The sequence below is a fragment of the Haliotis rufescens genome, unplaced genomic scaffold (genome assembly GCF_023055435.1).
Source record: "Haliotis rufescens isolate VD_foot unplaced genomic scaffold, xgHalRufe1.0.p SCAF_7, whole genome shotgun sequence".
NCBI classification, from domain to species: Eukaryota; Metazoa; Mollusca; class Gastropoda; order Lepetellida; family Haliotidae; genus Haliotis; species Haliotis rufescens.
The window spans coordinates 46,917,618-46,936,597 of record NW_025964361.1 but is presented as its reverse complement, the minus strand read 5'-3'; the positions used below and the strand labels follow the sequence as shown (position 1 = coordinate 46,936,597).

Genomic DNA, 18,980 nt, shown 5'->3' with positions numbered 1-18,980 from the left:
TCTACTTCCTCGTCTACCCTTCTTGCCGACATATCTTGTCTGCCAACAGCAGCAAGCGACAGTCCTGCCAATCATGCCAGTATTCTAAATGGCTAAACTATGATAATGAGTCATGTAACTCCTGAGGTCGAGCTCATCCAAAACAGACTTATCCAAAGTTTCCTCCTAAAAACATGGTCAATTTGACAAGCAGCTGTGCCATATTATGCTGCCAAAGTGGTCATATATCTCAAACATGAACACATCATATGAAAGTACTCAATACACAGGCGATATGATGCTACGAAATCCACACCATGTTATGGACATAGCACATGTGGATTGCGCAACTTTCACAGCAAGATAATTAGCATGTGATAAATACATAATCAAGTTAAACAGCGTTAGAAATTGGCACTAGTCTTATAGTCCTTACTAAACTGCCCAATAGTAAAGGTATCCTAAGGACTAGTAGAAATTGGCCCATTTTAAGGGTTTTGCTATATGTTATCATTATAAGGACTAGTGGACAAAAACTGTTAGTTTCCAACCCTGTTAAAGCTGTAATGCACGATTCGGGTGTTCTTTAACTTCTTTTGAGAAGTATATTTGAAGTGATTCACAAAACAAGCATTCTTCAATTCATCCTCGAACTTTGATTTGTTACAGTGTCAGAAACTGAAAGGCAGAAAGTAATGGGGTCCTTTTCATACACTACAAAGTGATTGGGTGAGAAGGGTCAGGGATTGCATTTCAGGGTACCTCAACATTTCACATAATATCAATCACTGGTTTGTCCGGTCCACAGGAAAATTGCTGAATGTGGAGCAAACAATCTTACACAGAGGACACATATTATCATTGCCAAGTCAGAGTAACCATAGCGACCTAGTTGAGTTGGAAAATTCATTTCATCACTGGCACTGGACCATGATCCTGTGCCCTATGCTTTCAAGTAATGTCTAAAGTTAAGATATAAATGACGAGTGGGAATTGTTCATCGTACAATAAAACACTGCAGGGAGAGAGAATAAACCACAAAGGGCACTCGTGGTTTATTCTCCATAACAACCACAAGTCGTTTATTTCTTATAGGAGATATCAGCCTCATTAAGGATGTTGATAAAATGTACAAGCTTTAAAAACATTAACCCGTATTTAGATAATGGTAACTCCCTCAATAGATCCGACAACGGAAATGTCGGACAAGTCCCTTTTATGCAAAGGTGGGTATTTCCCATATATTCTCACAATCTCATGTCGATTACATGTATCTTTTATCCCAATACCAATTGTCATACCTCTCCTGCTTTTAGATCGCGATCGTGTTTATCTTCGTTGCCCAGCTACATCTTAGGGGAACAACTCACTAGACACTCCCCGCTCAAAAATAATGTCGTTCAACATGTTCAATACATGATGTCATCAAGTTGCAAGCGAGTGTTTGAATCTCCAGAAATGACGTTATGATAAAGCAATGATTTATCGCGAAATAAATCACTCTTCGTTTCTCATTCTCTGTGATTTATCGCATATTAATCTTATATTATCTCATAAAATGTAGCACTTGTAATTTCTGTACACTGACAAGATAGACTGTTCCAATCAGAACATCCTCCATACTTAGTGGAATTGGCAAAGTGTTAAAACCAGTGTTTCAGATTGGGTCAATTGATATGACATTGGCTGATTGTTATCCAACGTGTCCTAAAGCTTCTTATCAAAATTGGTAATGGCATAGAAGAATGTCCCTTCACAAGTTTAGAAAATCATGAAAAAGTTCTATTGCCATCAGCATGATCAGTCTCTGACAAAGTCACTGTAAGACCATTGATAATTCTCATATGTGCAGATAATTTCTTTGGCTATGATAGGCTTATACAACACTAAGCCCAGGACAGAAGTGTGTCAAGTCCTCCATTGTCTGATATGTGAGTTGGATTTAACACTGCTTTCAACAATATTTCAGTTATATTACAGTTGAGGCAAAGCCCAAATTGATGCAGATTTTGCAGCGACTTATGGCACTCTGGAAATTTGATGTTGGCAATGAAACAATATTCGTCAGTCTGTTCACGGCTTTCAACACAAAGTTTTCAAATCAAGGTTGAATGAGAAGAGAGTTACTCCACCGAAAGTTTTCCCATGAAGCAACATGTGTTTGATTTAATTTGTACACAAAGTTTTGACTCCTTGAAAACACTGTCTGCTCAACTCTATATACCGTATTCGACGTAATAAGTGCCCAGGGCACTCTCAAAATTAGAACTAGGGGGCTCTTATTAGAATGTTATTTTGGTGAAAAATATAGAGTTGAAAGATAAATTTCGTGGTTTATGCTGACAGCCTGAAATGTTTATGTAAGATAGATATATTTTTCCAGAATTAAATGTCCATAATTAAGGGTGCATATAACACACGAGTGCGTATTATACGCGAATAAATAAGTCTTGTGTACATTGATCAATCGGAAGGAGTGCTAATTGGGATTGTTCACTAGCCAATATCTTAGCAAATGTCGCCGTGGGCGCTTATTAGAGCGGGGTGCTTATTACGTCGAATATGGTATACGCATAAAAGTTGGCAACTGTTGAGGTACCCACAGTTTGATGATGTCAAGCCAAAGAAATCAGGACAAATTACACGTAACACATGAATTAGTGATAAAGTACGGTAAATAAAGCTTAGAGGTTTTGAGTGTGTTCAAAGACCAATGTTGTTTAGAAAAGTAAGGGTTACTCAGACACAAATTGGATTTTTTTTAACATGCACTTAATGCAAGTTGACATAGATATGAGATTGCATTTTTCAATAAAAGGTTGCACTGGCGCATGTTTTATGTTGCCAAATCAAGCCCTGATATTGGATTATATTTTGATAAAACTCATGGATTTATCTAGGAATCTATTAACTGAGCTACCTTGGGTGGGGCAATAGGGAATTGTTTGTAAGGTTCTAAAACAAAGGAAGTGGACCTAATGCAATAATATCAGACAATAACAAGCACAGCACATCAAATTAGAACATATTCAGTTAATATTAATAATAACCTCAAGTGGGATATCTTAAATTCCAAATTGGGGATTTTAAGTCTTCATTACCAACACTTGCTGCAAACATGGGTGTTAAAGTGCATTGATAATAATTCCGGAAATATTTGTTATGCCACTGATGTCTTATATATCATAATTGTTGGTAAACAACCTGTCTGCTATGGCTATCTTATAAACAATTTCAAGCATTTTATAATGTCATGGTGTATAATTGAGTCTAAATAGACAAGGTCACTTATAATCACTGTTATGGCTAACATGGACCACACTACCAGCAAATACAATACAGATCAAAGTCACCTGGCTTATCTTACTAAACCTGCATTATCTCATTACCTCAGATTTAATAACAACAGAAGACTACCTCAAGATTAATACCACCGAGTTCAGCTGTGCCCCTGCGACGTGGCCCTATGGTAACATGAATGAGTAGGTTTAATACCAGTTTCAACAGTATTGGAGTTTTACCATACTGAATAACATGGTTAACTCTAAAACATGGGGTGGTTCTGACAAACCAAGGATCATAATGGCTTATATTGTGATTCGATCCATGGATCCTTGCACAGCTAAGGGATGCAACTCTGCATAGTGAACACATTGTACAGGGAGGGGTCCAAAATATCAAAAATCCTCTCTCAGTTTGGTTGGGTTTGATTGTTGTTTAACACCGCACTCAGCAATATTCCAGCTATATGACGCCGGTCTGTAAATAATCAAGTCTGGACCAGACAATCCAGTGATTAATATCATGAGCATCGATCCACGCAATTGGGATCAATGACATGCATCAACCAAGTCAGCGAGCCTGACCACCCGATCCCGTTAGTCGCCTCTTTCGACGAGCATAGTCACTGTTTATGGCAAGCATGGGTTGCTGAAGACCTATTCTACCCTGAATCTTCACGGGTGGGGAAAAGGTGCAATTGTCTACACCACATTGGTTTTCAAAAGAATTGGGGAGAGAGGAGGAGAGAGAGAGAGAGAGAGGGGGGGGGGGGGGATGTGTTGTGCAGGGGTGGTGGTGGTGGGGTGGCAATGTTTACACAGTTATCAAAAGACAAATCCAACATCATGAGAGGCAGCATGTGCCTACAACACTAAACTCCCCTTCAAGTTGGTAAATTAATACTCAGACTTGTGGGTACAAACACACAGCACTCTCATCTACTCACCCTCAAATGCCAGTATAATCATAACCAACAGAAAAATAATGAAAATAACAAATTTCAATTACTCGAACACTCAAAGCATGGTGACATGCCTATAGTTTCTATTTTTGTTGTATGCTATAGTCCACTTAGTGGAAAACCAGTAGTGAACTTAAGACTGGTAGTTTTTCATCTAAACAGAGTTTATATCATGTATATGTTTTAGGCAGAGATTAGCATCAGTCATACAATAATTGTCTTCTTGTATTTATCACAATGTCTACATCTGTAGGCTGATTTCTTTGGGCAAGGTTGCAAATGTCTAATATTTTCCCTACAAAACGTTAAAGTTGAATCTGTATTTTGTGCAAAATAAAATATTAATGATCTAACACGGCAACATGTAGTCCTTTAGGTTAAGAGATAATAAGTATTATGACAAGTATGATGTACTTTGATTGTAACGCTCATTTTATCAAAAAGAATGGTCCAGAACAACTCAATTTCAACATATCACAGGACAGTTTATTTCCTTTTTCTTCATCTCTTCATCCCCACTATTGAGTCTAATGGCTTGAATATGGCTCTAAATTTAAGCTTCAATATTCAGTAGAGCAATGAGTTATAATATGGACTATTTCTACCTGAGCTTAATTACCATTATGCTTACTGGACCAAACAGAATTTTAAGAGACTTCAACTGTGGACAAGCTACTAAAGTCACAAACTGCAACACTATTTATCGTTTGTGTTTACAGTTTACAAATTACATCTAATTTTGGCAAGGACATATTAACTGATAAAACTGTATGAAGTATAGAAGAATAATCATGACAATGCTTTGTCATTCAACCGACCAATAAAAATCCTATTTAATTCTGCGATGGCTAAAAATAATCCCCCATCACCATTCGTACATACCAAAATGCTGAATTATATTTATTACATGTATTAATATGAAAGAATCGCATGTCTTGAATAATTATGTAGAATTCATGTGTGTAGTGTATCAAACAGAATCAACCAGATCAGTTGGTGAACGAGAACAGCAAGCATTGACCGGTTGGCATGCCAACAGGTAGTCAACACTTCCATCACTTAGATCAACCATCGGTGACCAAGTTATTGTCGTCATATTCAAAAGTATCATGAAAAAAAACACACTAAAGCAGTGCCCTATGCACATCACTGATCTTAATCTAAATATTTCTCAGTTTTGACTAAAACAATGTTCCCATAATTCACATACCACTCATCATATGATATGGATCTATATTGCTTGAATGCAGATAGTTCCTCAAAGCTCAGTGATTAAAAACATGTAGAGCCAGACCCATTAATTGTGGCAAATAATCTCTTATCATGCTAATTACACATCTTAACATCAAATTACATGTCATTTGAGTGAGTGAGTGAGTGAGTGAGTTTGGTTTTACGCTGCTTTTAGCAATATTCCAGCAATATCACGGCGGGGGACACCAGAAATGGGCTTTACACATGTCGGGATTGAACCCGGGTCTTCGGCGTGACGATCAAGCGCTTTAACCACTAGGCTACCCGACCGCCCCCTCACATGTCATTTGAACAAAGTATAGGTATAGATATAGGTTGGCTTTCATTTCTATTTATTTAGTTTATTTATGAACCCTTCAACGATGTTGGTGAGCTACAGTCGTGTTTGGTCGGTTCGGGTGATATATATAAGCATTGTGAGTACCAACATCTAATACTTAGGATCAGCATGTCAACCTAGGTTACTGTCTCATCAGTGCCTCATTACATTCTTAGTGAGTATGGTCCCCAACTTTAGCAATATTCCAGCAATAAATAGGCCCTGCCTCAGGAAAATTTCCTTATCGCAATGGTTCAGTATTAGAAACCTCCTTAGTTGAATGACATGAGTTAGTGAGTGAGTATGGTTTACGCCGCTATTAGCAATATTCCAGCAATATCACGGCAGGGGACACCAGAAATGGTCTTCACACATTGTACCCATGTGGGGAATCGAACCTGGGTCTTCGGTGAGGTGAGCGAACGCTTTAACCACAAGGCTACCCCACCACCCCTCACATTCTTAGGTATTATGATGACGAATATAGAATAACCTCCCAAATTTAATTAATTTCTTCCAGTCTTAATGCTAGTTAATTCATGAAGTTAACCATTATGAACTATTTTGATAAGGATATTAGGATGAATTCCAGTCGCTGCCAGTTGAAAGCTGCAACGTTTACTCACTTACTTACTCATTAATGCTCAGTGGCTCTCAATAATGTGGTGCATTCATAGATACCACCAACACATAGGCAAAATTAACAGTGAACTCATTGACAAGCAGGGAATGAATTCGTAGACACAATTTTAGATATAGGAAGTTATTTGTACAAAAAGGCAAGTGATCTGTTGCGCCAGTTCCTAAATGAAAGACACCTTTTCATCATGTTCATTGGTTGTAAAATTCGTTTCTCTTTCTGAATGTTCTGTTTTGCAGGTACTTTTGTGAAAGTGTTAAATGAAAAATATGGTAAGTATTAGTATTCCTTTTGCTGGGTCCTTCCTAAATAAATAAACAATCCGGTAAGCATATCCAATATGGAAACAACAGTAGGATCATTCAGTATGTGATGAGTTAAGTAGGGGATTATCGTACTATTGTTTTGTTTTATAAGATTAGTAGGATCCTTTGTAAATACTATCATAAACAGATAATCTGGTAAATACATCCAAGCAGAGAAGGACAAGAGCATAACAATAATTTTATCTAAAATTGAAGATGTGAAATACATTTGCCACATAATATTCAATAAGTGTATGTAATAAATCAATATTTAAGTCTACTACCCAACTTTACTGGTTTTGTCTACCAAGTTCACTCTGAATTTTGTCTACGAGCTGGGAGTGTCTGCAAATTATCCATGGCTACGAACCAGTTTAATTACAAATTCACCTACAGCCGCTCTCAATAAATTTTATGGTCTCCCATCTTCATTGTGCTGGAAGTCCAAGGACTTATTGTTTCCAAAAGGGCTACAAATACCATGAATACTGCTCTGACAGAAAGAGAAAGTACATTGTACAGCAACTGTTAACGATCAACAATGCTACCATTAGGCCATAAATAAACAGTACTTGTGCTAATAGTTGATAGGCATATGAAAACTGAACTGACAGTTTCATGTTTCTCTCAACCTTCTCAGATCAAAGTGCTCATTGACAAAACCATTATTCCTTTCATGACACATTATTTCTTTGGTATTTGGACAATCTCTTAATATTTAAATGAGTGAGTGAGTGAGTATGGTTTTACGCCGCTTTTAGCAATATTCCAGCAATATCATGGCAGGGGACACCAGAAATGGGATTCACGCACTGTACCCATGTCAGGATTCGAACCTGGGTCTTCTGCATGACAAGCGAACGCTTTAACCACTAGGCTATCCGACCGCCCCCTTAATCAATTGTTAATATTTGAAGTTTCTGTTGACAGTATGTGGTATATACTCAGCTTAAACTAAGTAAAATGTTACAAGTGTATTGACAACAATATTGATATACCTTGATTCACTTTTGGACACTCACATATCACTGTGATACGAATGTTTGAATGGTTTCACAATAAATGTGAATACCTGGTGATTTAAGGTCGCTGGGTATACTGTACATGCCTAGAAAGAGGAAGTTGAGCCTAACACTGCTTTAAACAGTATTCCAGTAATATCATGGTGTAACGGAAATCGCTTACAATGGCACGCCAACTTAATGTGGGATGAAAGCTCGAAGTGATGCTGGTCTACATAGATCTATACCACTGTTGTGAAACACATAATCAGACACTCCTGAAAAATGTTGTATATGACAATATGTTTTATCATATTGCCACAACCTTCCACCACTTAGAAGTATTTGAAATACCCACCTCGAATAAACTCGACAGTTTTGGCCGTTGATTTTCTTGTCCGATCTGTATCGCCTAAAATCCTCAAATCCATCTTTGATGGCAGTCACAGCCAGCACAAATATCACAGGAATCATGGCAATTTCCTTTCCAAAAGCTTGAATTTCTGGCACCCAGTTCAATCCAACAACAAATATGAAATATAAATTTGCAAATCTGTGAAACTGTTCAAATATATTTTTGGGGAAAAATGTTAATACAGAGTATTTTGTAGTCTTAATGCGGTTTGATCGGTACCCATAGTTTGGATGTGTTTTCAATTTGATTTCTTCTTCTACCGTCTGATTTGGAACCACAGTTCGGAACTTGGGACCTTGCTGATTGCTTCTCTTGAATATATTTCCCATTGTCACGTTTTACTGGAATCTGTTGATTATGTTATGATTATGGTAGCATCACACACAACGCGATGTCTGTCATCAGTGAATTGTTGTATTTTCTTAAGTGTCATTCACCACAAATTCAACACCTTTCCTTTTGAACACACTTCATCACCTGTATACGTAGTTGCTATGGTAAATCCTATATAAACTGGACATGCTATACCCATGCGTTGCGTGCATCCTGTTGTCATCACAGAATGGACATGTCACATCACAAATCGGTCATATTCAATCTCGAAAACGTGGCTTAACTTTTATCTCTCCCCTTCTCGGATCGGTTCTACCGTCCGAAGCACTGTCTAACTTACTTCCGCCATTATACAGCATTCCTATCCCGCTTTTGGGACAACCAGAATATGCCCAGAAACTCACATCTGTTCAGATCGATTGCTGGGCTGGTAACTATTGGTGTACACACACGATGCAAAAGCGATTTTGATTGGCTAAAGGCGTTGGATTCGACCAATTGAAAACGATTTGACATTGATGCACGCACCTGATAACATGGCTGACACGATACAAGGGGATGTCGTCACATTGTTGACAAAATGTTCAATTGGTGAACTAAATGCTGTAAGATTGAAATGGGTTTCTTTGATATAAGTGAAATAATTGGCTGATAATGCGTCAACATCTGTGCTACATGCAGCAAAATCTGTGGGTAACATCATAAAGACACGGACGTGCTGAATCACAAGACTGCATGTGACATGAATGTTAAAATGACCACGCCCCCATCTGTTTGTTAATATAAACAGTGGGCAAATTTACTACAATCTATTTCTTTGTCACCATTTGATTGAAGACACCAGTCATGACATCAGATCTATTAAAGTACTTAACAGCTAGATAATAGCTGAAATTGTTAAACATGTACATACAAATCAATTTGTTTTTACTATATTATTTCACTTATGATGTTTGTTTTGTTCATTTGTTGTTTAACGCCTCAGCAATATTGGAGCTATATGACGGCGGTATGTAAAAAGTCGAATCTGAACCAGACAATCCAGTGATTGACATCATAAGCATCAATCCACACAACTGGGATACGATGACATGCATCGACCAAGTCAGCATATTGCACCCCACATGCATGATCAGTTGATGACAATATAGCAGCCATAAAAGTTACGAGTCCCCTGATGGGATTCGAACCACGGACCTTCTGATCAGAGGTCGGACGCCTTGTCCACATGACCAAAGAGGTTAACCCCGTCAGAAGGCTGACAAGGTAAGGATGTCATCTGTGGGATGACTCCACGTCCTGCTACATACTCCCCCGTCAACAGAAGGCATGTCCCGGGCCTTATAGTAGGGTACTGAGGCTTATTTTGCTCAAATTTAATATGAACGTGCTCAGCCCCACGACCCCGAGGTTCAGAGTCTCGTGCTCTCCTGACTGAGCGTCCTGCTACAACAACATGCTCTGGTGAATCGCTCTATCCCTTTTTTTTACAATTTTCTTATTTTGTTTCAGTTATGTCACACAGTAGTTGCTAATATCAGCAGTCGACAGCCCCTGGATTACAACACCTATTCCAAGCTATGGAGTTTGGAAGAATGGTGGAATGTCACCGAAAGTATCCACTCACTGCTAAAACTGAGTATTAAGAATTCATGGACTAAAGATGAGGTAATTCAATCATACATTCATAACAAACTGACATTTAGACTAGTTAAAACAAAACCTTTTTTCCGAACCTAAGATCATTTGAGTCATCACCCTGCATCTCAAAATTATTAATTGACATTGCCACGGTGATCATTGCTATACTTGGATAATATGGTGCTAAAGTGTTAATGTTTGAAAAGTAAACATTTTGTTTTTATCAGATTTTTGGAAAGCTTGGCTCGTTGCCAGATGACTACAAGCAAACTGTTATGGAAGTGGTTAGTGTGCGTAGAGAGGACCTCCGGAAAAGTCTGCTTGCCTCAACAGCTGCCATCTCACAGAATGTACTGGCAGACTTTGACTGGCAAATGAAGGTAGAGAATGACATGAAAACTTTTCTTCCAGGTACCCCGTGGAGATTCAGGGCCAAAGTCGGCCACCATTCTCCCATGTTGTAAGAGCCGAGTAGGGACGATTGGTTGGTTGCAGTGTGTGAGCAGGTTGATTGTCATCTTGCCCTAGTGTCATGGATCGTTGTTCATACAGTCAGCCACTGCTCCAGACTTGATTGTTGACAGGCTGCTGTTGAACAGCTTGAATATTGCTGACTGCAGCGTAAAACAGCATTTCGTCACTCACTTAATTCCAGAGAGTTTCGATGTGGATTATATACCGTATTCGACGTAAAAAGCGCCCACAGCGATATTTGCTATTATATTGGCTCGTGAACAATCCCAATTAGCACCCTTTCTGATTGATCAATGTGTACAATACATATTTATTCACGTATAATACGCACTCGTGTGTTATATGCACCCTTAATTATGGGCAATTAAATTCTGGAAAAATATCTCTCTCATATATAAACATTTCAGGCTGTCAGCATAAACCACGAAATTTATCTTTCAACTCTGTTTTTTTTCGACAAAATAATATTCTAATAAGAGCCCCCTATTTCTAATTTTGAGAGCGCCCTGGGCGCTTATTATGTCGAATATGGTACTTCTCAACTTTTTATTGGAATACAGAGGCTTTTCAAACTCTAATAGAACTCAAGGAGTTGATCAACTGTCAGCTTGCAGTTTCATGTTTTTACAATCTCGATTTGGAAATTTCAATTTGTAGAGAGGGGGCAGGTATTACCGATATGGTAAGGTGAAAGCCCCAATAGCCGGCAATAACAGACAACGTGAATTGAAGTAATACTTTTAAGTAACTAGTGCCTGTGTGTAGTGCTAAATAAATACTTATGAAATCATAACTGTGTAAGACCCAAAACAATGCCAATGTGGTCATGTGACTAGGTGACTGGTAGATGTCAACAGAGTATAGGTTTCAAAATTTCCTAGAGTACTCATTGTACTAGATCTAAAACAGAAAAGTCAAGACAGGCACTGACACCATATATTGACTTGTATATGTTTGAGTAAAGATAAAGCTTCAGTCAACATCAGTGAACAAATGATCTGATTGTTTGAAACATGTATCTAATCAGACATTTTGTTCCCAACCCTTGAGACTTGCAGTGGGTACCCGGGTAGGATCGGGTAATAGGGGGTCGGGTACCTGGGTAGTAAATTTAGACTCGTCCCAGCTCTAGTGCACAACGACATGTAACACTTCATCTTCCCGGGGCAAGAGAGTTAACTGACTATAAACGTCCAGTTCCCACCCTTGCCGAACTAGGCTGGTATTATGGAGTTACATTTTGGCTGGACTAACGAGTCTATGCATAGTCCAATCAAAATCGCACATCGAAATCCGGTTCGTAAACTGTTGTGCAGATTTCGGTCGATTGCAGGATTTGCAACGCATGTGCACCGCCAACTTGTTGTCAAGAAATATTTTCCAAATCTTTTCATGTTTTTAATGAAGGTGCTCACGTGTTTTGGTGCATTTCGCGATGTAAGACCCCCTTTGTCACAATATAGATCTTCATTATCTATCAGATCAACCTGACTGGGTGCCACCATTTTGTGTGAAGCAAACCCAAGTGATACGAGAGGTGGAATCTGATTGGTCCATAGGAGAGGCATAGAAGGGACATAACTCGTAATAGCCATTGGTGGCGCTACGATCGAGCCCAGTAATTCCAGCCTAGTTCGGCAAGGGTGGAAACTGGACTTTAAAAGTCAGTTAACTCTCTTGCCTCGGGAAGATGGTAACACTTAGCAAAATGGCTCTTTCTCTTCGCATGGATTGTCTAAGACATATTCTGTTCTGAACTGTGGAAAGTAGCTCCTCTTTAGTTTGTCCAAAACTGATTGTTGCCATGGCAGTAACCCACATCTCAAGTTTGAGTTCCTTGTCTCGCATGAGAACAGCTTTCTGTCCTGTTACACTTCTGCTGTTGTACCTACCATTGTAGTGATCAGGAAGTGCATATCATTATCTCATGGAATGTCCATTGTTTAGTCATCAGCGTGAAATTATGTTAAACAGCCTTAAAAATATTGTTCATAACATACCTGTTGATGTACACTTACTGTTATACGGCAATGCAGATCACGTTGCTACAGAAAATGAAGCTATATTTAAGGCAGTACAACATTATATATGTACAACTAAAAGATTTGTGTAAAGTACTGTTCATTCAACAATGTATCTCTCTCTCTCTCTCTCTCTCTCTCTCTCTCTCTCTCTCTCTCTCTCATCTATAGTGTTTTATGTTTTATGCATATATATTGAATTTGAAATTGTGAATTTTTTGTAAATACCAGGGAGAGGGCATTCTAAGTTGGAAGAACTTGTCCCCCAATCCCGTTCACTCCTTGTGAATAAATATGTTTAAATCAAAAATGTTGTGTAGTGAATGTCACAAGCTTCAGATCCTTTAGAAATATAAAGAGATTCATCTTTTATCATAGAAACTGCTTCACTTAAAAACATTTAGGCCACAGGTATTTTTAATTTTCTACGGTAGAGAAATGCTAAAATTATTACATTATTTGTTAATCTCAACAAGGTTGCATCAATATGATTATCATTTTTATGAATGTGATATTATTTTTCATCAAAAAATAACATTTTGGTGAAAATACTTTATATATTATGATATAGATTCTTTTATTTATTCTAGTTATACTAGATCTAGTGTATATTTTATTTTGCTATTTCAATTTATTCACACTAGTTCTTTACTTAATGCAGAGACCATATAATATAATCTATTATATGGTCTCTGCTTAATGTTTACATATGAGAATAATTCCATCTTATTGTAAATCGAGTGAATAATCAAGTGTATTTTACATTTGATTTCCTCACAAGTTTTATTTTTTGTTTCACGGGCCTGCCACTCCCCATGAAAAGCAGCTGGAAAAGAAACAAATTAAACATGATAGACTTATGTTTATTATATCGCCTGCTAGTAATATAGACCCTCTCATACAATATAAAATGTTATCTATAAATTCCATGTCTACATCACTATCAGTGATTCAAGAAGCTAGCTGCAGTTTAAACTCCACGACAGAATGACTTTCATATAAATAAATAGGTGATTAACATAGCTATTTATTTTTATTTTTTACTTCGACTAACCTTGTGAGGAAAAGCAGGAATAAACATTAAATTATTGCAGGTGTTTATGTATTAGAGGTGTGTTTTACGGGCAGAGCTCCAGATAAGCTTTTGGTGTTGTGGGTATTTTACCCATGCATTTTAAAATCATTGGGTATCAGTAATTCTATCTGGGTATTCAAATTACTGTTACCCACTAGCTTTTACACATGTGGGTATTTAAGTTAAATATTTAAAAACACTATTCATCTAGTCCCTGCAAACTGGTGTTGTGTGGGTTCGAGAGGTTTACAGGACTCAAAAATACCACGATACTTCCACAAGAAAGTGTGATGGCAAATGATCATGATGTAACTGTCATCGTGGAGTTTGGCAAGGTTGACGGAATGCCCGTTTATAATTTCAAAATAAGTTGCAGATTTGCTAATCGAATACACGGGGTTACTTCACAATATTTTGATGATACGCACAAGTTTTATTTTTGTAGCTTATCTGTAATGTTCGTTGCGTATTTGATATGATTGGATTATATTTTACTGCGTATTCTGCATTTCTGATGAGTATTTTACGCAGCTTATCTGGAGCTCTGACGGGTATATGTAAATATATGTCATGGCATGGCAGATTAAATGTATCAATATGAAAGATGGAGTGGTATATAACAGGTGCTGGGGAAACTTTGTGTGTATTGTAGGTACTGATGATGTAATATTCCCCTAAGCACTGCAGCATAATATTTCATAATCCAGAGAGCTATGAAAATTATTGCATAATCCTGAATGCTTCCCATCCTGATCCAGCTTATCATGTTTATTGATTTAGGTAATAATCTGTTAGCCTCCAACAGGCTGACCTGATTAGATGAACTGGTAACGAGAAAATAGCTTAAGGGTGCAAAATATGACATTTTTGGTCAATAAATTCCTAAAGAAGTCAGTCGAAACATATGTGTAATGTTTTCAGTCGGTAGAATAGACACACATTGTGAGAATTGTACAGGAACATTAAAAGTTCATAGCAGTATTCCAACCATCAATTTTAGGAACTAAAAAAATTAAATTTATTATTACAATGTTTTCTTTCACTCTGAATCTGCTGAATAAAAATTACTCTATTTGACAAAAGGAAATGTATTACTTTTTGAAAATGTCATGATATGGTAAAAGAAAGGTTAAACATACATCTATCCTCAATGATAGAAACTTTATTTTGGTTATTGCTATAGTATTGAATCTAGGTACTCCATATACCGTATTCGACGTAATAAGCGCCCCACTCTAATAAGCGCCCACGGCGATATTTACTAATGTCACAATGTCTGACAATGTCTGTTGTGGTAGGTCGAAGTGTCAGTTCAGTTTGGATGATTGCATGTCTTCACACCCAAATGGTTGAGATCGATGATTGTACTGTTGACCACTGGTGTTTGTGTTGCAGTGATCTAAACTATCACTCACTCATACCATAACTGGCCTGAGCCATTCCAGGTTAGAACTGGTACACAACAACCTATGCTGGTTATAAGGCAACTTTATCAATCGGGTGGTCAGGCTCAGTTCTTGGTTGATGGTGTATCATTGTTCACTGACTGTGGATCGTTGGTCACGCTATCGATCAGTTGGGTATTTTACAGGCTGCTGTCGTATGGCTGGAATATTGTGAGTTTAAACCACACTTGCACGATAGTCCATTAACAGCACAAGTTATGATGATAACTTTGTTTGTTGTTAAAAGCTTCTCAGCCATATTCCAGCTTTCAGGCACTGATAGTGGACCAGACAAATCGTGAGCAACGGTTCACGCTATGCGGTATGATGTCACGCAATCAACCAAGTTATTGAGTCTGAACCTCCGATCTGTTAAGCCCCCTCGGTACAACATGCATAGGTGCCGGGGACCAACTTTAACCTCAACAGAAGATATTTATTAATAATTTTCAATATTTACTGTTGGAAAGAAATAATGGACAAGCCGAAATTTTCCCCAGAAAAGTTTCAACAGTCTAAACTGAATGATAATAATCTGACATATCATGCAGACATACAGTCACTGTCAACACAGTTAGTCATGAGGAGAAGTCCGTGATTTACGACGACTCTGGGTCAGGCTAGTGTCAGACTAGGAAACCTCTCTTTCTCTATATCATTTAAGTAGATCCGCTTTCAGTGGCAAATGTTATTGTTTATGTTCTTATTTGATTATGAGTGAGTGAGGATTGATCACGCAATCACTCTACAACACTAGTGAGTGTGTGAGTGGGGGTAAAAATGTCTTCTCAGCTTTTAAATATCTGTCCATATAACAACACTGAAATCTACTGAAATTGATGCTAAGATCATGTTTTGGCTATTAGATTCAGATAATTTTTGCACAGACAGGGAATGTAAAAAGGTGCTCTACAATTCTTGCATTTAGTATACAGACAAGAACTAATGATTCTGCCAGGTTTAAGACAGCTGTGGGCAGTCCTTTAGAATTACTTTCTATGGCCCATGAATTACAGTTATGCTATTTGGCAGTTATTGATAGTCTTATTAATTCTTAAGTCTTCATAATGTTGATTCAGACTTTTGCATTGACAGTTGGTGATGTCGAGTGACAAGCTATCCTCTCTCCACACTCCACTCCTCAACCTCGACCTACAGGTGGCGGACTGCAATAATCACAACAGAGTTGTCTCCCTTGAACTAGACCGAACTGACCTCAAGAAACTGATCGCATCATTGGAGGGAGCAGGGAAGGTAAGTTTCATTGTATGTTGCCAAAATAGGATATTTCAATCATTTCTGCATTATTTTTTTAACCTTAGAATAAATATAAGATTTTGTTATGAAAAGGCTAGTTACCAATAATGGTATGGATGTTTCCTCTGTGATTTATAACGTTGACCTGTACTGGGGTTAAAATGCTATCCTTGTCTTATCTGCTATGAATAGTGATGACTTTACTCTGTGTAGAATTACCTGGTTACACTGTGAGGAAGTAGACTGTTTTAGATTCAAACAGAGAAGTGGTTACAATGTCAGACAATGAAGTATTTGGGCATCAGATTGTCTAGGTTCCCATTAGGGCTGCGACGGGTAACTTGGGTACTCGGGTCGGGTGGGTACTGAGTAGGACCCAGGTACCCACAGTACTACCTGGACCCGTGGTTAGTCACATGATATACCGGTATTGTTTCATGACAGAAATTCTACACAACAAGACACTAATGTTCACATTTCCTTCTGACGATGCACACATTCCTTCTGACTTTTATATGTTTGAATAAAGATAACGCTTCAGTCCACTTCCGTGTCCGCATGATCTGATCGTTTGAGACATGTATCTGAACAGGTTTTGCCAGGGCTGCGGTAAAACAATTCCCAATCAGACATTTTGTTCCCACATTTTGAGACCTACAGTGGGTATCCTGGTAGGGTCAGGTAATAGTGGGGTTGGATATCCGGGTAGTAAATTTGAGCTCGACCCAGGCCTAGTTTCCAATGCAGTAATATTTAGGTAAAGGAGACAACAGATTATGGTTTAAGTAGTTAGAAGGTATGACATTTTTGTCAGTTTATTTAATAAAAAGAAAATATGACAGTTTGAACAAACTTGAAATGTGTCAGGGAGAATCAGCTTTATCTTCTGTATTGTGCATGGCTAGTTATTGACCTAGTTACTGATAGCCTTATCTGAAGTGCCAGACACTTAGGATGTGTGGAAATTACTATCCTGTGTGGGCTTGGGCAGGTTGTCAGAAATATTTACTAGATATGTAGGATTTACCTTGGTTATTTATGTTGGAGGTCTAGGGGACTCACAACCTTTATTGCTGGAGTTCCAGGTTACAAAAAGCAGGTCACTAAGAAATGTCAAATATTGAATATAACAATGTCAGTTCGAATATAACAGCTTAATTCCTTGCTTGTTTTTGTCTTATATAGTATGTAATATCATATATGTTTTAGTCTTGTTTGTGTGCACTTGAAGACATACTCTTAACTTTATGGTGAGTGAGTGAGTTTGGTTTTACGCCGCTTTTAGCAATATTCCAGCAATATCACGGCGGGGGACACCAGAAATGGGCTTCACACATTGTACCCATGTCGGGAATCTACCCGGGTCTTCGGCGCGACGAGCAAACGCTTTAACCACCAGGCTACCCGACCGCCCCTTAACTTTATGGTGGGCATGGGTGGCACAGTTGTCTAAGGCGTTGCCCTTCGCTGTGCAGAGTTGCGTCCTCTGGGCACGCCAGAAACCTACATTGGTATGGTCATGGGTTCGAATCCTTGTTCACTCTAATTTTGTTTCCAGGTTTGTCTGCACCATATCTGTGCTTATGGGTTTCACCAAAGTGGTAAACGTCTGAGACCTGCCTCACTTTGGGCTTACCTCCCACATTAAGCAGACACACCCTGACATAACTGGAATAAGGTTCAAAGTGAGGTTAAAGTCAACTCACTCGCTCACTTTCCCTATGAATATGTTAGTAGCCACAGACCTGGGCCCCGTTCCACAAAGCGATCGTAGCACTAAGATGATCGCAACTCCCATACTTTAACATAGACTTACGACAGACTGAGCGCTAAGATCGCTTTGTGGAACGGGGCCCTGCAAGCTACCAGGTTGTGTTAATTTCTAATATAACCTCTGTCTTTCACTTCAGGCTGTACAGCACTTATCCTCCTGAGTTGAGAAGAGCGAGGTCCCGCCATCATTCCGGAAGTCTTCCTCAAATGCACATGGTCGTCAACTTTAAACGCTGTGGAGACTTGCTCAGTCTCACTTACCTGCCCTCCACATTGTACAACTTGCCTGGATCCTTTCTACAGAGTTCACCCATCTCTAGCCATGTTAGGTTGTGTTGGGATCGTGGAAATGTGCAATAGTAAACTGACTGTGTGTTACCCTGAGAATAAGTTTCAAATCTATTGTCAATGCATAATTCAATCATTGATCTATATATTCTCATCTCTAAAGTTGAATCAAGTAGCCATCAGTGTCTTGTTGCTTGCAGAAAGAAGTTTTGTTAAGTTGCAATATTCTTCATAAAAATCATATTGCACTTACACAGGAGGTATGCTGTGTGATATGAAAATGAATAGTAAAAGAATATTAATAAAGAATATATATTAACAGTTATCAACATGATCAAGTCAATGTTAACTTCACCAACTCAGTTTTCGCAAGGGTAGACAAGGCCACGGAGAGGAGTTGTTTTTAAGCAAAATCTAGTTATTTTACATCAGGCTAAAAAAAATTTTAGTCTTGGTTCTCAGGCACCGTCCGCACCATCATAAAGTCAGCCGCACGTTTCTTTTTTATTTCCATTTT

General features: G+C 38.3%; 2 protein-coding genes across 2 annotated transcripts in view; one reads left to right on the top strand and one right to left on the bottom strand.

Moving 5' to 3' along the window:
• Nucleotides 1-8,926, bottom strand: part of LOC124143681 (phospholipid-transporting ATPase VA-like) — a 98,957-nt gene extending 90,031 nt beyond the window's left edge. Inside the window, exon 1 of the mRNA XM_048387452.1 lies at nucleotides 8,100-8,926. Within this exon, the coding sequence (XP_048243409.1) occupies nucleotides 8,100-8,485 (386 nt within the window). The 5' untranslated portion in view covers nucleotides 8,486-8,926. The remainder of the gene's footprint in view (nucleotides 1-8,099) is intronic.
• A 36-nt stretch (nucleotides 8,927-8,962) lies between these two features.
• LOC124143682 (COMM domain-containing protein 8-like) lies at nucleotides 8,963-18,980 on the top strand. Its single transcript, XM_046512722.2, has 5 exons — nucleotides 8,963-9,094; nucleotides 10,002-10,157; nucleotides 10,358-10,510; nucleotides 16,241-16,399; nucleotides 18,313-18,980. The coding sequence occupies exons 1-5, from the start codon at nucleotides 9,008-9,010 to the stop codon at nucleotides 18,334-18,336; spliced, it is 579 nt and encodes a 192-aa protein (XP_046368678.1). The 5' UTR covers nucleotides 8,963-9,007; the 3' UTR covers nucleotides 18,337-18,980.

Excerpts from the sequence above, each read along its gene's own strand:
- LOC124143682 (XM_046512722.2), top strand. The coding sequence starts at position 9,008 with ATGCACGCACCTGATAACATGGCTGACACGATACAAGGGGATGTCGTC. Across the intron at positions 10,511-16,240 it reads ACTTTGACTGGCAAATGAAG|TTGGTGATGTCGAGTGACAA; the intron begins GTAGAGAATGAC and ends TTGCATTGACAG. Across the intron at positions 16,400-18,312 it reads CATTGGAGGGAGCAGGGAAG|GCTGTACAGCACTTATCCTC; the intron begins GTAAGTTTCATT and ends CTTTCACTTCAG.